Raw genomic sequence first — 15,071 nt, forward strand, 5'->3', positions numbered from 1 at the left:
TGCTATAATGCGGTACATGTGTTCCTAAAAATCTCCACATTATGGTATTTCATGCATTAAAAAACAACAAGAATTATGGGAAAAATAGGGATGGGGCAGAGCACTCAAAAAAAATGTTCAGTGTGATAAGTAAAACACAAAAAAAAGTTTGAAAGCCAATAAAAATTTCTAACACAGATTTAAACATCTTCAATTTCTAAAAAATAAATAAATATTACAGTAAATATAGCACTGTAATACAGTCGATTCCAGTTATTTGAGACACATCAGGACAAGTGCATTTTGTCCCAATTAAGCAGCTGCCCCAATTATCCGAAGTTTCACGTAAAGGGGCTCACATCTGGTCAGTATGGGCTTGGCACACCCAGGGTCCTCAGTTGGATCATCATTTTTCTCTCTCTCTCTCTCTCTCTCTCTCTCTCTCTCTCTCTCTCTCTCTCTCTCTCTCTCTCACAGAGTAACTTGGGAATCATAATTTAATTTTTTTTTTTTTTTGTCTGGTGCAGCATAAGCCTCAGGGTTCCTTGCACCATGTGGATGATGATGATAATAATAATAATAATAAATAGTTAAAAATACAATGGACACCCACTTTACCATTGGTTCACTGTACAATCAAATCACGTTATGATGGACTCACGAGGCAGTGTTAGGTGGGTCAGAAAACTGCTAGCTTGGGGGGATACAAGGACTAATAGATTAACAATAGCCACTGGCAGAGGTGAAAGTGATTCTTACACTGCTTCTATTGAAATGAGCAGCAGCCTGTCAAACAAGGTGCAGGGTATTTCAGAGACTGCTGGGAGTCACTGCGGTGCAAGTAAACACATGGGTTGTGTTAGGGTAGCTAAGAATAGGAACAGGTGCATGTATACTTGTGTGTACACCAATGCTAGGAGTTTGGTAAATAAATTTGATGAATTTGAGGTATTGCTCAAAACATCAAAGGCAGATATTGTTGGGATATCAGAGACGTGGTGTCACACAGATATAAGGAATGCAGAACTGGAATTTGGGGAGTACAATGTGTACAGAAAGGATAGACAGGACAGAAAGGGAGGAGGGATTATGCTATTAGTTAAGAAACATAAAATCCAAGGAAGTGAAGCCAGTTGACATTGCTGAACAGTGCAGTGTCCGCCAAACTGACTCGACACTGCATTGTCCAGCAATGCACTGCACTGCATTGCATTGCATTGCTGGACATTGCAGTGTCGAGTCAGTTTGGTATGACATAAGCATTGGGAGATCAAAAATTGAGAGTAGGAGTGTGCTATAGGCCTAATGACTCTGAGGAGTATAATAAGAAACTGTACAGGGAAATAGAGTAGGCCAGTAAATCAGAGAGTCTTATAATGGGCGATTTTAATTTCCCAGATATTGACTGGAATTTGTGGGTTGGTCACTCACACACTAGCAAGGCTTTTGTGGATTTATTGGATGATTGTTTTCTACATCAGCATGTTCAGGAGGCAACTAGAGGGAGTAATACTCTTGATCTGATTATCAGTAGTGATTCTTCATGCATTAAGAATCTGCAGATAAAAGAACCACCAGTTGGCAGTGATCACAGTGTGCTGAAGTGGGATTTATTCAAAGAGGTAACTACCATGAGGGGTAAAGGGAAGGGTTTTTGCTTTCATAGAGGCGATTACGATGGTCTGAGACAGTATTTAAATTCTATACAGTGGCACCAACTGATGATGTTACCAACAGCAAATTCAAAATGAGAAGCATTCAAAGAACTTATCTTGGAAGCTACTAGGCTTTACATACCAACTAAGAAATATTGTTCAAGTTTTAGGCCTAAATGGATGTCAGATGAACTAATGAGACATGTTATTGTTATCTGGTTTTTAGGAGCATTAGCAACTAAGGCCATATTGCTCCAGGGATATGCAGTGGTCATTCCCTGACCTTTCCGCATCCTCCGCATTTGGTGGGCATGGGCTCGAATCCGAGTCTAATCAAGAAGCGTGTGCTACACACTACTGCTCCTGCCCACCTGGCTACAGAGGTACCTCTAATGAGACATATGTCAGAGAAGAAAAATGCATGGGATTTTTAATACATGAGTTGGAAGGAAAATGGTAAGCTAACAGGTCAGCTTTATTCTTGGCCGAAGTGACAACAGAACTATCTGGTTTTAACACAGGTGGGAGCAGAGATGGGCAAAAGTTGCGGCCAATAGCTTTGGCAAGAGACCACAATGCTCGGCTACCATTAGGGCAAGAAGCAAGTTTTCTACTTTTAGCCTGTTCAAAATCTAGTTTGGACTGATTAATGATTGCTTTACAATTGTTGCGAGCTTTGGTGTAGGCAGAAAATGAAACTGAAGAATTGGAAAAAAGCCAATTACAATATGCAACATTCTTCTCTTGAATAGCCTTAGCATATTTATTAGAAAACCAAGGTTTAGATTAAGGACGAGATTTTAAAGTGGAGTGTGGAATAAAGGATTCCATTCCCACAAGAATAATTTCACTCACATGATCTGAGCAAACGTTGACATCAGAAGTTTTGAGACAATAATCCGACCAAGGAAAAGAAGAAAAGAAATGTCGCAGGTCATCCCATTTTGCATTCTTGTTATGCCAAACAATATGAGGTTGGAAATAGCCATGAGATAAATGCTCCACTGGAGAAGAGACAATCACCAAGTTGTGATCTGAGGTGCCTAAAGGACCATCACTTCGACAGTGTACTTAGAAGGGTTGTTTGTGAGAAAAAGTTCAAGAATGTTGGCTATATGGTTAGGATTGTCCGGTATTCTTGTAGGTAAATTAACAATCTGTGCAAGGTCATTAGTAATTGCAAAAGCCTCAGCATCTTGACCAGCTGGGTCGGTGTGCTGAGAAAATGGAATCCAGCTGGAGTTGTGAACAGTAAGTCATTAGTAATTCCAAAAGCTTCAGCATCTTGATAAGCTGGGTCGGTGTGACTAGAAAACGGAAGCCAGCTGGAGTTATGAACAGTAAAATCACCAAGGAAAATTACCTCACTGTTAGGAAAGTTGGACTGGAGAAAGTCAAGTTGCAAAGAGAGGAAGTCAAAGAGCTCCAAGTGATTAGTGAAGTTGGGAGACATCCTCATTGTGCCAACAGGTGAATTTGACATAATGAGGTAGAGAGATTTTAAGCCAGTGATGGTCAAAAAGAGGAGATTCCAAATTACGAAGTCTCTGACAGAGAATATCAGAACAGACATATTCACAAGTACAACCTTTGAGGCGAAAGGAATCATACAGCGAATAATTTGGGCAACTGAGTTGAGCAGTAGTTGAATCAACCAATAACTGATATTCTGTCAGAAAAAGTACATGGGGTTTGGCAGACAAGTGGGAATGGACGCCGTTGAGATTAGAATTGATACCATGTATATTTGTGAAATGAATTAGGAAATGTTTGGGAGGTTGAGATCTTTTCGCAGATAAGCTTACTCTATTAGTTTGACAATTCATGGTGTATTCAACAGTAAGAAAAGGTGGGGAGGGGGGAATGCTGTATCAAATAATGAAATTTTTGGATAGGGCATATGGGTAGAAGTAACCCCAGAGAAACGTACCAACTGTGTGGTACTACACTTAAGGTGGTAGAAAATGAAAAAGACCTGGGAGTAATTGTGCAGGCAGATATGAAGTTTTCTGAGCAATGCAGACAGGCTGCCAGGGCAGGTCATGGGGTTTTGTCAATGATATATAGGAATTTTGCTAGCAGGGAAAAGGAGGTGATTGTCCCTCTGTATAAGGCAATGGTCAGGCCACGCCTTGAGTACTGCGTACAGGTCTGGAGGCCTCATTTTAGGAAGGATGTAGATTTACTTGAGCGTGTGCAGAGAAGAGCAACACGATTGGTGAGGGGAATGAAGGGATCCTCTTACCAAGAGAGGCTTAAGTTCTGCAAATTGCAGTGGCTGGAGACTAGGCACCTGCACGGTGATCTGATTGAGGTCTATAAGGCCTTGAATGGGTTGAGCACGCTGAATTATGATGGGATCCTTCCACTTGTTCAGATTACGAACCTACGGGGACATAAGTTCAAATTAAGAAAGGACAGATGTAGAATAGATGTGCGGAAATTTGCCTTTAGCCAGCGGGTGGTTAATTGCTGGAACAAACTTCCATCTGTCGTTGTGGAAGTTGATAGGTTAAATAAATTTAAGGAGGAACTGGACAGGCATTTGGAGGGAATGGTGTGATTTTTTTTTTTTTTTTTGGCTGATGCTGCATAAGCTCATACACTTGCTTTCGTGCATCACGTGCCACTACTACTACTACTACTTACATTTTAGTTTCTTCTAAGTTTTGACGGACAAGCAAGTTTTGACGAAGAAGCATCCTCATCATGATCATCACTGTCCTCGTCCATTTTTCTTTTTATACCGCTATGTCCTTCCTGATTATTTTTAATATCCGACAAGATGCCAATTCCACGTTCCAGTAACTGCTGAATCTGACGGAATATCAGGATTAAGCTGATTATACTACTATTATCATCTATAGGCTCTTCGGCAATATCTAATTGATCTACACTTTCTTCTCGCTCATCCTCCTCCAACTCTTCCTGTATAGGCCTATTAATTTATGGGATAGAAAGGAATACATCTTAAATAAAAAATTCATTTTTTAAATTGTACTTTTTAAATTCTATTTTTTTAAATTGTACACCATTGCAAGTATAGTTAATAAATTTGATGAGCTTGAAGTGCTAGTCAAGGCATGAAACCAGATATTGTTGGGATATCTCACACACACACACACACACACACACACACACACACACACACACACACACACACACACACACACACACACACACACACACACACACAGTGCAGAATTGGAATTTGGGGAGTACAATGTGTATAGAAACAATAGACAGGCAGGGAGGAGGGGTTATGCTGTTAGTTAAGCAACACATAAAATGTAAGGAAGTGCATCCAATTGATGGTGGACAATGCAATATTGAGTCTGTTTGGTGTGACAAAAGCACTGCGGAAAGAAAAATGAGTAGGTGTGTGTTATAGGCCTAACGAATCTGATAAGTATAATGAGCAATTGTGCAGAGAAATAAGAGTGGGCCATTAATCAGAATGTCTTATAATGGGGAATTTTAACTTTCCAGATATTGATTGGAACTTGTGGGTTGGTCACTCGCACACTAGCAAGAATTTTTGTGCATTTATTGAATGACCGTTTTCTACAGCAACATGTGTGAGAGGCAACCAGAGGGAGTAATACTCTTGATCTGATTATCAGTAGTGATTCTTCATGCATTAAGAATGTGTAGATAAAGGAACCACTAGGTGGCAGTGATCACAGTGTGCTGAAGTGGGATTTACTCAAAGTGGTAACTGCCATCAGGGGTTAAGGGAAGGATTTTTGCTTTCGCAAAGGTGACTATGCTGGTCTGAGACAGTATTTAAATTCTATATGGTGCGATCAACTGATGTTACCAACAGCAAATTCAAAATGGGAAGCATTCAAAGAAATAATCTTGGAAGCTACTAAGCTTTTCATACCAACCAAGAAATATTGTTCAAGATTTAGGCCTAAATGGATGTCAGATGAACTATATCTGGTGAGTATGGGCTTGGTACACCTAGGGTCCTGAGCTGGATATCATCATTTTCTTCTCTTTCTTGATGATTTCCTTCCACTTCTCTCTCTCGGAGTAATTCAGAATTTTTTTTTTTTTCTTGCCTGGTGCAGCATAAGTCTTGCGCTTCTTTGCACCATATGGTTAATAATAATAATAATAATAATAATAATTAGACATGTGGCAGAGAAGAAAAATGTATGGGATGCATATAAAGTATCAGATGACATATGAAGCCTATGGCAGATAGAAATTAGTCTGTAATCAAGTCACAAAAGAGGTTAGGCAGGCGAAGGCAATTACAAGAATTCCTTGGCAAAGAAAAACAGCAAATAGTTCTTTACTTAGGTATGAATCAGACTGGACCATTTAACACAATGGGGTTGACTCGATGTTCATGCTAAGGTAGCTGATAAACTGAATGGGTATTTTGCCTCTACATTGACACATGAGAAGTTATTAAGGGAGGGGAATGCCAGAGGTGTTTTAAACTCTGGCAGTAAGCTAGATAACCTTATAATAACTGAGAGTAAAGTGGAGGAGAAATTGTTGAAGGTAAACACATAAGGCACCCGGGGTGGATGGAATCTATTCAGTTATATTAAAGGAGGCAGCAAAGGAATAAATTATGAATAAGGAATAATAAACCCTTAGCAATAATTATGAGATCTTCCTTGGCCTCAGGAGAGTTACCCATGGATTGGAGATGTGCAAAATGTGACCTCGATCCACAAAGGAGGATCAAAGGGCAATACAATAATTACAGACCTGTTAGTTTAACTTTTGTTAAACTAACAGGTCTGTAATTTCCTGTTACAGACCTGTTAGTTTAACAGGTCTGTAACAGGAAATTAATGTAGGCACTGGTTAAAGAAGCATTGCAGTATCATTTAGACAAGACTTCAGTTATAGCTCAGACACAGCATGGGTTTCTTAAGGGGAAGTCTTGTCTGCTACTATGATATATTCACAAAGGAACTTTCTTGCAGCATTTATCATTACTACTACTAACACATCCATGTTTTAAATTTCATCATTCAGGTACTGTAGAAGTTGGAGTTTTGTATTCATCATATTTGTTGGAAGAACAGATTACAGAATAATTCTTTGTTCATCTTCATTTTCCTCAAACATCTCTGAATAATTTATTTGGATTATCAATAGAGATTTTACAGTGTAAATGGTCATCACTGATGATTTTTCTGATGCCCAAAAAAAAAATTTTTAATAAGTGAAAATGACCTCTTGATCATAGTTCATACCTAATAAAGAGGATAAATTCACACATTTTCTTTATTCTTGAAATATTAATGTTCTTTCCATGGAAAACTTAAGTACAACCATGTCTAATCTGTAAATACATTCTTCTTGTTTCCATTCAGTCAGCAAGTTCTTGTTAAGATATGAATTAAGGACAAAAGACTCATTAAAGAGATCACCATGCCACAAAGTCCAAAAAAGATGATTTCAGGATGCCTTGATCCTATTCAGCTAGTATTTGCTGAAAGAATGGAATTTTGGGACTTTATGGCACTGCTACCCACAATCTAATTTCATAGACAAGAAACAAAAACTATTAAGTCTATGCAACTATAATAAAACTACTAATACTTTAATTTTGGTTGCTTTGGTTTAGGTTCTGGATAACAACAAAATGGCAATGTAAATCCAAACACTATCAAAATTTTATAAATTTTATATGCAATAGTGATCACCAAATATAGGCACTTGCTTAGTTTAACACATTGGTCAATTTTTAATCTCATTAATGAAAAATAAATAAATAATATAGATATCATTACTAATGTGGCCCACATATATATATATACAGTATATATATATATATATATTTTTTTTTTTTTTTTTTAATCTAATAAATGCTAAAATGGCTGCTCACCACTGATATAAAGCATCACTATTCTTGGTATATCATTCCAATATTGACTTTTCAGACTCATACAAGAATTCCAGATGTGTGCAAGACTCTTTTGACTAATATCATCAGATAAATGATTATCTATATTACCCATGCTCCTTCCAACTAACAATATCCTTGAACCCTTAAAACTTCCTCAATGATACTGGCAATAATAGACCTTGTTGCCACCTTTCTTCAAATATATTCTTTTACAAAAAAAGATTCATTCTATCTACCAGGGTGGTATATGCTGATAAAAATTTCCTCAAAAAGCCTTCAGCATATCACAGTGTGCTGAAGTGGGATTTACTCAAAGAAGTAACTACCATCAGGGGTAAAGGGAAGGGTTTTTGCTTTTGTAAAGGCGACTACGGTGGTCTGAGACAGTATTTAAATTCTATATGGTGGGACCAACTGATGATGTTACCAACAGCAAATTCAAAATGTGAGACATTCAAAGAATTAATCTTGGAAGCTACTAGACTTTACATACCAACTAAGAAATATTGTTCAAGGTTTAGGCCTAAATGGATGTCAGATTAATTAATGAGACAAGTGGCACAGAAGAAAAATGCATGGGATACATATAAATTAATAGGTGACATGGAAGTCTATGATAGATATAAGCTGGTCTGTAACCAAGTCACAAAGGAGTTTAGGCAGGCAAAGGCAGATTATGAGAAATCTTTGGCAAATGACGCAAAGAAAAACAGCAAAGAGTTCTTTACTTATGTAAACTCTAGAAGAAAGGGGATGAATCAGATTGGTGCACTTGATATTGATGGTTCAACTGTTGATGATCCTGCTCAGGTGGGTAACAAACCAAATGAGTATTTTGCATCTACATTCACACATGAGGAGTTATTCAGGTAGGGGAATGCCAGAGGTGAATTAAACTCTGGCAGTGAGGTATATGATTTTGTAATAACTGAGAGGATAGTGGAGGAGAAATTGTTGAAGATAAACATAAAAAAGGCACCCGAGGTGGATGGGATCTATCCAGTTTTATTAAAGGAGGCAGCAAACGAAGTAAACAAACCCTTAGCCATAATTATGAGAGCTTCTTTGGACTCAGGGGAGGTACCCATAGCCTGGAGATGTGCAAATGTAACCCCAATTCACAAAGGAGGATCAAAGGCTGACACAAGTAATTATAGACCTGTTAGTTTAACTTCAGTTCCAGGAAAATTAATGGAGACACTGGTTAAAGAAGCACTGCAGGATCATCTAGACAAGAATTCAGTTATAGCTCAGACGCAGCATGGTTTTGTTAAGGGCAGGTCTTGCCTGACCAATTTGATTGGATACTATGATGTAGTCACAAAAGAACTGGATGCAGGGAATAACTTTGATATTATATATTTGGATCTTAGAAAGGCTTTTGATACTGTTGCACATGGAAGACTGCTGCACAAATTGGAGCAGTGTGGCATTGGAGGCAAATTGCTGCTATGGATAAAGGGATGGTTGAGTGGCAGAAGACAGAGAGTGGTAATCAATGGACACTGCTCAACATGGACTAATGTTATTAGTGGAGTTCCTCAGGGTTCAGTGTTGGGTCCATTGTTGTTTTCTGTTTTTATAAATGATATTGATGATGGTATATCAAGCTTAATGTCCAAGTTTGCAGACGATACAAAGGTTGGCAGGTTGTTAAGGACACTACTGATGCAAAGGAGAATTCTTACCATAAAAGATTTTGGTTCTGCAAACCACAGTGATTGAAAACTAGGCACTTGCAGGACCTGAAGAAGTGGTGTTTAAGGCTTTAAATGGATCGAGTAAACTTACTCTTTCTCAGAAAACCCACACACAAAAGAGAACATAAACATAAATTGAAAAAAGATGGCTGCTCAAATAAGTGATTAATTGTTGGAACAAACTACCATCCGGTGTTGTGGAAGGAGATAGTTTGAATAAATGTAAGGAAGAATTAGAAGGATGGACAGATGAGGTGAATAGTGTATGTATATATATATATATATATATATTTTTTTTTTTGGTTAAAGTTTACAAACGGGTACGGACACCTACCTTGAATGTTAGGTGGGCGTGGTCTCCTGACGCCGTGTTTGACAGGCGTTGCTTCTCCGAAGAGGTCACGCGGTGTTTATGACGTCACTTCCGATCATGTGACTTATGACGTTTTTGGTCATGTGACATATGTGCGTGTGGAGGCTGCCGAGACTGCGCATTGCCGTAGTAAGCTGGTCACATGACATCAATGGCGTTATGCCCGCGCTTTTCTTTGAACTCACTCAGCAACCGGCAGTCTCACAGAATGTACATCAATGGCGCTATTCCCTGCTGCTTTCCTCCGATGTCGGCAACAGCAGTCTGAGAGAATGCGGGCATCCACTTGTACACATGCGAAGTAGCGCTAAAATGAATGCATTTTTAACACCGTAAGCAACGGCATGTCACATGACCAGTGTATGACGTGTAACACACGTGACTAGCTTTCGAAAGTTTAGCCAGTTCTGTGGTCATGTGTGTGTGGCAAGCACGCAGGCAGCCGGTGTTAAAAATGCATTAATTTCAGTGCTACTTCGCATGTGTACAAGTGGATGCCCGCATTCTCTCAGACTGCTGTTGCCGACATCGGAGGAAAGCAGCAGGGAATAGCGCCATTGATGTACATTCTGTGAGACTGCCGGTTGCTGAGTGAGTTCAAAGAAAAGCGCGGGCATAACGCCATTGATGTCATGTGACCAGCTTACTACGGCAATGCGCAGTCTCGGCAGCCTCCACACGCACATATGTCACATGATCGGAAGTGACGTCATAAGTCACATGATCGGAAGTGACGTCATAAACACCACGTGACCTCTTCGGAGAAGCAACGCCTGTCAAACACGGCGTCAGGCAGACCACGCCCACCTAACATTCAAGGTAGGTGTCCGTACCCGTTTGTAAACTTTAACCATTCTCATTAACTACCCTGCCAACCTTTCTTCATATGTTATTATAAGCTCGACGCCAAGTTTAACCAAAAATTACTATGAAAAAAAAAAAAAAAAACTAATAGTGATGAATGAAGATGAATTCAAAAAGTTTTCACTTAATTTAAAATATATTCACGTTCTGTATGTTTTGCTGCACTAGCAGAGGGATAGCGTGAGCCCTTTCTTCTTTAGGTGTAACCAGTAACTGCTCATAATTTGGGAGTGAATGTGCATGACCGCAAATAAGGAGATTGCATGTTCGAACCTGTATGCCGCCAAAAAAATCTGTACCATTGTGAACTGTGATGCTGAAAATCTGGTAACCCCTAATAATTCAATATGTATGCAGTCACAATGAATACTTAATTTTTTTTAAGCCCTTTTGTTTTAGTTGTTTAGGAAATAAACAGAAATTTATTTAATATTAATGAATTTTCGATACCACCCAGACACGGAGGGCCCACTTAGTATTTTCTACTTTTTTTTTTTTTTACAAAAGTTGTGGAAAATAGTAATCACAGATTTTGTTATGTGTTATGCAAGTACACAGAAGGCTTTCTTGGGTTGAGATGTCATTTTCAGACTGAACAATCAATCGAAGAAAATGGTAATTGTTTTAAACCTGTAAATGAGAGAGACTTGCTTCCCCATCAGTAATTTGTAATCCCTCTGCATGTTGGTGGTTATATCCAGCATTTCATGTTACATATAAAAAAACACTGCTTTTTATATCTAACATGAAATGCTGGGTATAAAAAAAAAACTCATCAGACCACTAAGAATGTAGCAGCAGGCTAGAACAAATCTGACCAAGCTCTGTGGCAGCTTACTCCCTGCTTATATTTGTTTCCATTCTAGCCAATGTGAAGCCAGTAGCTTCAAAGTAGCTGTTTTGGTGGCATTTAAAATTTTGAAATGCCACCACTCATCTCTATAGCCTGTTTAATGGTTTGTCTAATCCTATATTAAATTTATTCAAACTACCATTTCCTTAACGTCATATGGAAATTTGTTCCAACAATCAGTTGCTCTCTCTGGTTGAAAAGAAGCTTTCACATATCTATCCTACAACCATTTCAATTTAAGTTTGTATTCTCTTATATGCAGGGGCATTCCAAAGGTATGTGATACCTGGGTGTCAATTGAAATTTGGCACCCACCCACCTTTAAAATTTTCTTCATATGTGTATGCAAGTTTCAGGTTTTCAGGCACCCCTTGAACATTGGCCCCTGCCTTCAGCAGTGCATCCATTGCACCGTCGGGGTGGCCCGCCCCTGCTTATGTGTGTTATGTGTCCATGGAAGAGTAAGGCTACCATCAACATTTAGTTTATTTAATTCATTCAAAACCAATTCTCCTTGCAGATGCCTGTATTCCAGATGCTTCAATTTGCACAACTCAAGTCTTTCTTGTTAAGATTACATTTTTGTGTCCCAACCAATCTCGTTGCTCTTCTCTGCACCTGTTCCTAATCATCTTCTTGTCCCTTGTGGTAAAATTTCCAGTATTATTGACAAAATTTGAGAACTGCACTTCTTTGTACTCTTCCAAGAACTTCATGTTGAAATGATGTTCAGTACCCCCCACCCATCTGTTTCATTTCCACCACCTTGAGTGTGGTACCACACAGTTGGTACATTATTCCGGGATTACAGCTACCATACCTTGCATTTATCAGTATTAAACCTCAACTGTCGCTTTTCTGCTTACCTTCCTAATTTTTCTAGTTGTAGCATACCCTGATTCCTCTCATTAACTACCCTGCCAACCTTTGTATCATCTGCAAATTTATATATTAAGCCTGATATGCCTTCATCATTATCATTGATAAATATTCAAAACAACAATGGGCCCAGCACTGAACTCCGGGGGGGAGGACTCCACTAATAACATTAGTCTAAGAAGAGCAGTGCCCATTGATTACTGCTGTTTGCCTTTTACCACTCAACCATCCTCTTATCCGCAGCAGTAACTTGCCTCTAATGCCACATGTCTTCACAGTCTGTAAAGTGAACATAAGTTCAGACCTTAGTGCTGAGTCAGTGCCAGATTAAGGTAAGCACTAGCAGGGCACTTGCCCGAAATACCAATCTTTAAGGGCTACCAAAAACAGAACAATGTGGCAAAAAAAATATATCCTTAGTAAAGGGCACCTAAAAATCCTTCTGCCCGTGGTATGGAAATACCTTGGTCGATCTCTGTGCTGAATACTTGTCCTAGGGCTTCACTGGGAGCAGAATGAATTTGCATTATCAAAAAACGGAATACAGTAAAGCATATAAATTTTATTTTATTGAACTACTGCACTGAAATAGTTCCCTCATGTCTACAATATTGAACATCCTTAGCACATTGTTGGAGAGTAAATATTCTGAGAGAAGAGAGCAAAGTCAAAAGGAGTTGGCCAGAACTTTTGTATCATTGACATTATATTAGGGTAGACTTTCAGGAAAGCTGAAAAATGGATGAGACAATTGGCAAAACTATATATTAGCAAATAGAATTTAGGAGGAATGTAGAATAAAGGATTTCATTTGAACATGAATAATTTCAGTGACACAATTTGAGTAACTTCCGCTCATCTCTTCTACAACTTTCTTTTCTCAGTTTGAATTTATGCCCCCTCAGGTGTGTAATCTGAGCAAGAGCATTACTCAGGGTTTACTGCTACCCATATGCAGTACTTTGCATTTTTCAGTGTTAAACTTCAATTGCCAGTTATAATTATCAAGAGTAAGAATCCCATCAGCACTGAGCTTGCTCAAAAAACCATTCAAGGCCTTACACCACAATCAGATCACCTTGCAGGTGCCTAGCCTCCTCCAGACACTGTAATTTGCAGATTTTAAGACTTTCTTGGTAAGAGAAGCCCTGTGATCCAATCGCCAATCTCCTTTACCTCTGTATTTTTCTACATCCTTCCAAAAATGAGGACTCCAGATCTGTATGCAGTGCTGAAGGTGTGGCCTGACTCAATTGCCTTATACAAGGGGATAGTCACATTCTTATCCCTGCTAGAAAAATTCCTGTATATCATTGACAAAACTCAATGAGCTACTCTTGCAGCCTGTCTGCACTGTTCAGAACACTTCATAACTAACTGCACAATTCCCCCAGGTCTTTATTTTTCATTCTCCACTTGCCTGAGTGGAGAATGAAACTACCGCACAGTTTATACATTACTCAGGGTTTACTGCTACCCATATGCAGTACTTTGCATTTTTCAATGTTAAACTTCAGTTGCCACATCTCAGCCCATCTGCTCAACTTTTCTAGATGCCGTTGCAGTAGCATACTGTTATTAACAACCCTGCCCACCATCATATTATCTGCAAACTTTGACATTAAGCCTGATATTGTAGGGTTGTAGAGCGGATATCATCTTTTAAGGGCACTAAAGGTGATATTGTTGTATACGTTGGCGCTAATGATATCAAGATTAAGAAAACGGTGTAATTACTTAACAAGTACAGGTCACTGTTGAAAAAAAGCCGTGAATTAGGGTTGAAATTGAAAGTGTCTGCAATTCTGCCCAGACACGATAGGAGGGAGTATATGATTAGAGCCTTGTCGATAAATTCAGCCCTGGAAGGATTATGCAAGGCTCAAGGGGGTAGAATTTTTTTCAGCCTGGTCTGAACTTGTTAACAGGAGAGACAGCTTCTACAGGGATGGGATACACTTAAATAGAAAGGGTGCAAGAATGTTTGCTGATGCTATCGAGGCAGTGTTAGGTGGATCGGAAAACTGCTAGCTTGGGGGGGGGAATACAAGGACTAATAGATTAACAGTGCAAGAATCACTTTCACCAGTAGCCACTGGAAGTGATTCTTGCACTGCTTCTATTGGAATGAGCAGCAGCCTGGAAAACAAGATGCGGGGTATTTCAGAGACTGCTGGGAGTCATTGGAGTACAAGTAAACACGTGTTGTTAGGATAGCTAAGAATAGGAATAGGTGCCTGTATACTTGCGTATACACCAATGCTAGGAGTTTGGTAAATAAATTTCAGTTATTGCTCAAAACATCAAAGGCAGATATTGTTGGGATATCAGAGACATGGTGTCACACGGATATATAAGGAATGCAGGACTGAAATTTGGGGAGTACAATGTATACAGGAAGGGAGGAGGGATTATGCTATTAGTTAAGAAACACATAAAATCCAAGGAAGTGAAGCCATTCAACATCACTGGACAGTGCAGTGTCGAGTCAGTTTGGTGTGACATAAGCACTGGGAGATCAAAATTGAGAGTAGGAATATGTTATAGGCCTAATGAGTCCGATGAATATAATAAGAAACTGTACGTGGAAATAGAGTGGGCCAGTAAATCAGAGAGTCTTATAATGAGGGATTTTAATTTTCCAGATATATACTAGAATTTGTGGGTAGTTCACTCACACACTATCAAGGCTTTTGTGGATTTATTGGATGATTGTTTTCTACATCAGCATGTTCGGGATTCAACTAGAGGGAGCAATACTCTTGATCTGATTATCAGTAGTGATTCTTCATGCATTAAGAATCTGCAGATAAAGGAACCACTAGGTGGCTGTGATCAGTGTGCTGAAGTGGGATTTACTCAAAGAGGTAACTTTTCCCAGTTCATT

General features: G+C 39.0%; 1 protein-coding gene across 1 annotated transcript in view; it reads left to right on the forward strand.

The window, feature by feature from the left end:
* Positions 1-10,545: 10,545 nt before the first annotated feature.
* PGAP1 (GPI inositol-deacylase) overlaps positions 10,546-15,071 on the forward strand; it is a 166,468-nt gene continuing 161,942 nt past the window's right edge. The window contains exons 1-2 of the mRNA XM_090371276.1: positions 10,546-10,601; positions 11,568-11,580. Coding sequence (XP_090227402.1) covers positions 10,546-10,601; positions 11,568-11,580 — 69 coding nt within the window. The remainder of the gene's footprint in view (positions 10,602-11,567; positions 11,581-15,071) is intronic.

This window comes from Mastigoproctus giganteus, chromosome 4, assembly GCF_048544385.1.
Source record: "Mastigoproctus giganteus isolate SK-2022 chromosome 4, ASM4854438v1, whole genome shotgun sequence".
In the NCBI taxonomy this organism is placed as follows: domain Eukaryota; kingdom Metazoa; phylum Arthropoda; class Arachnida; order Uropygi; family Thelyphonidae; genus Mastigoproctus; species Mastigoproctus giganteus.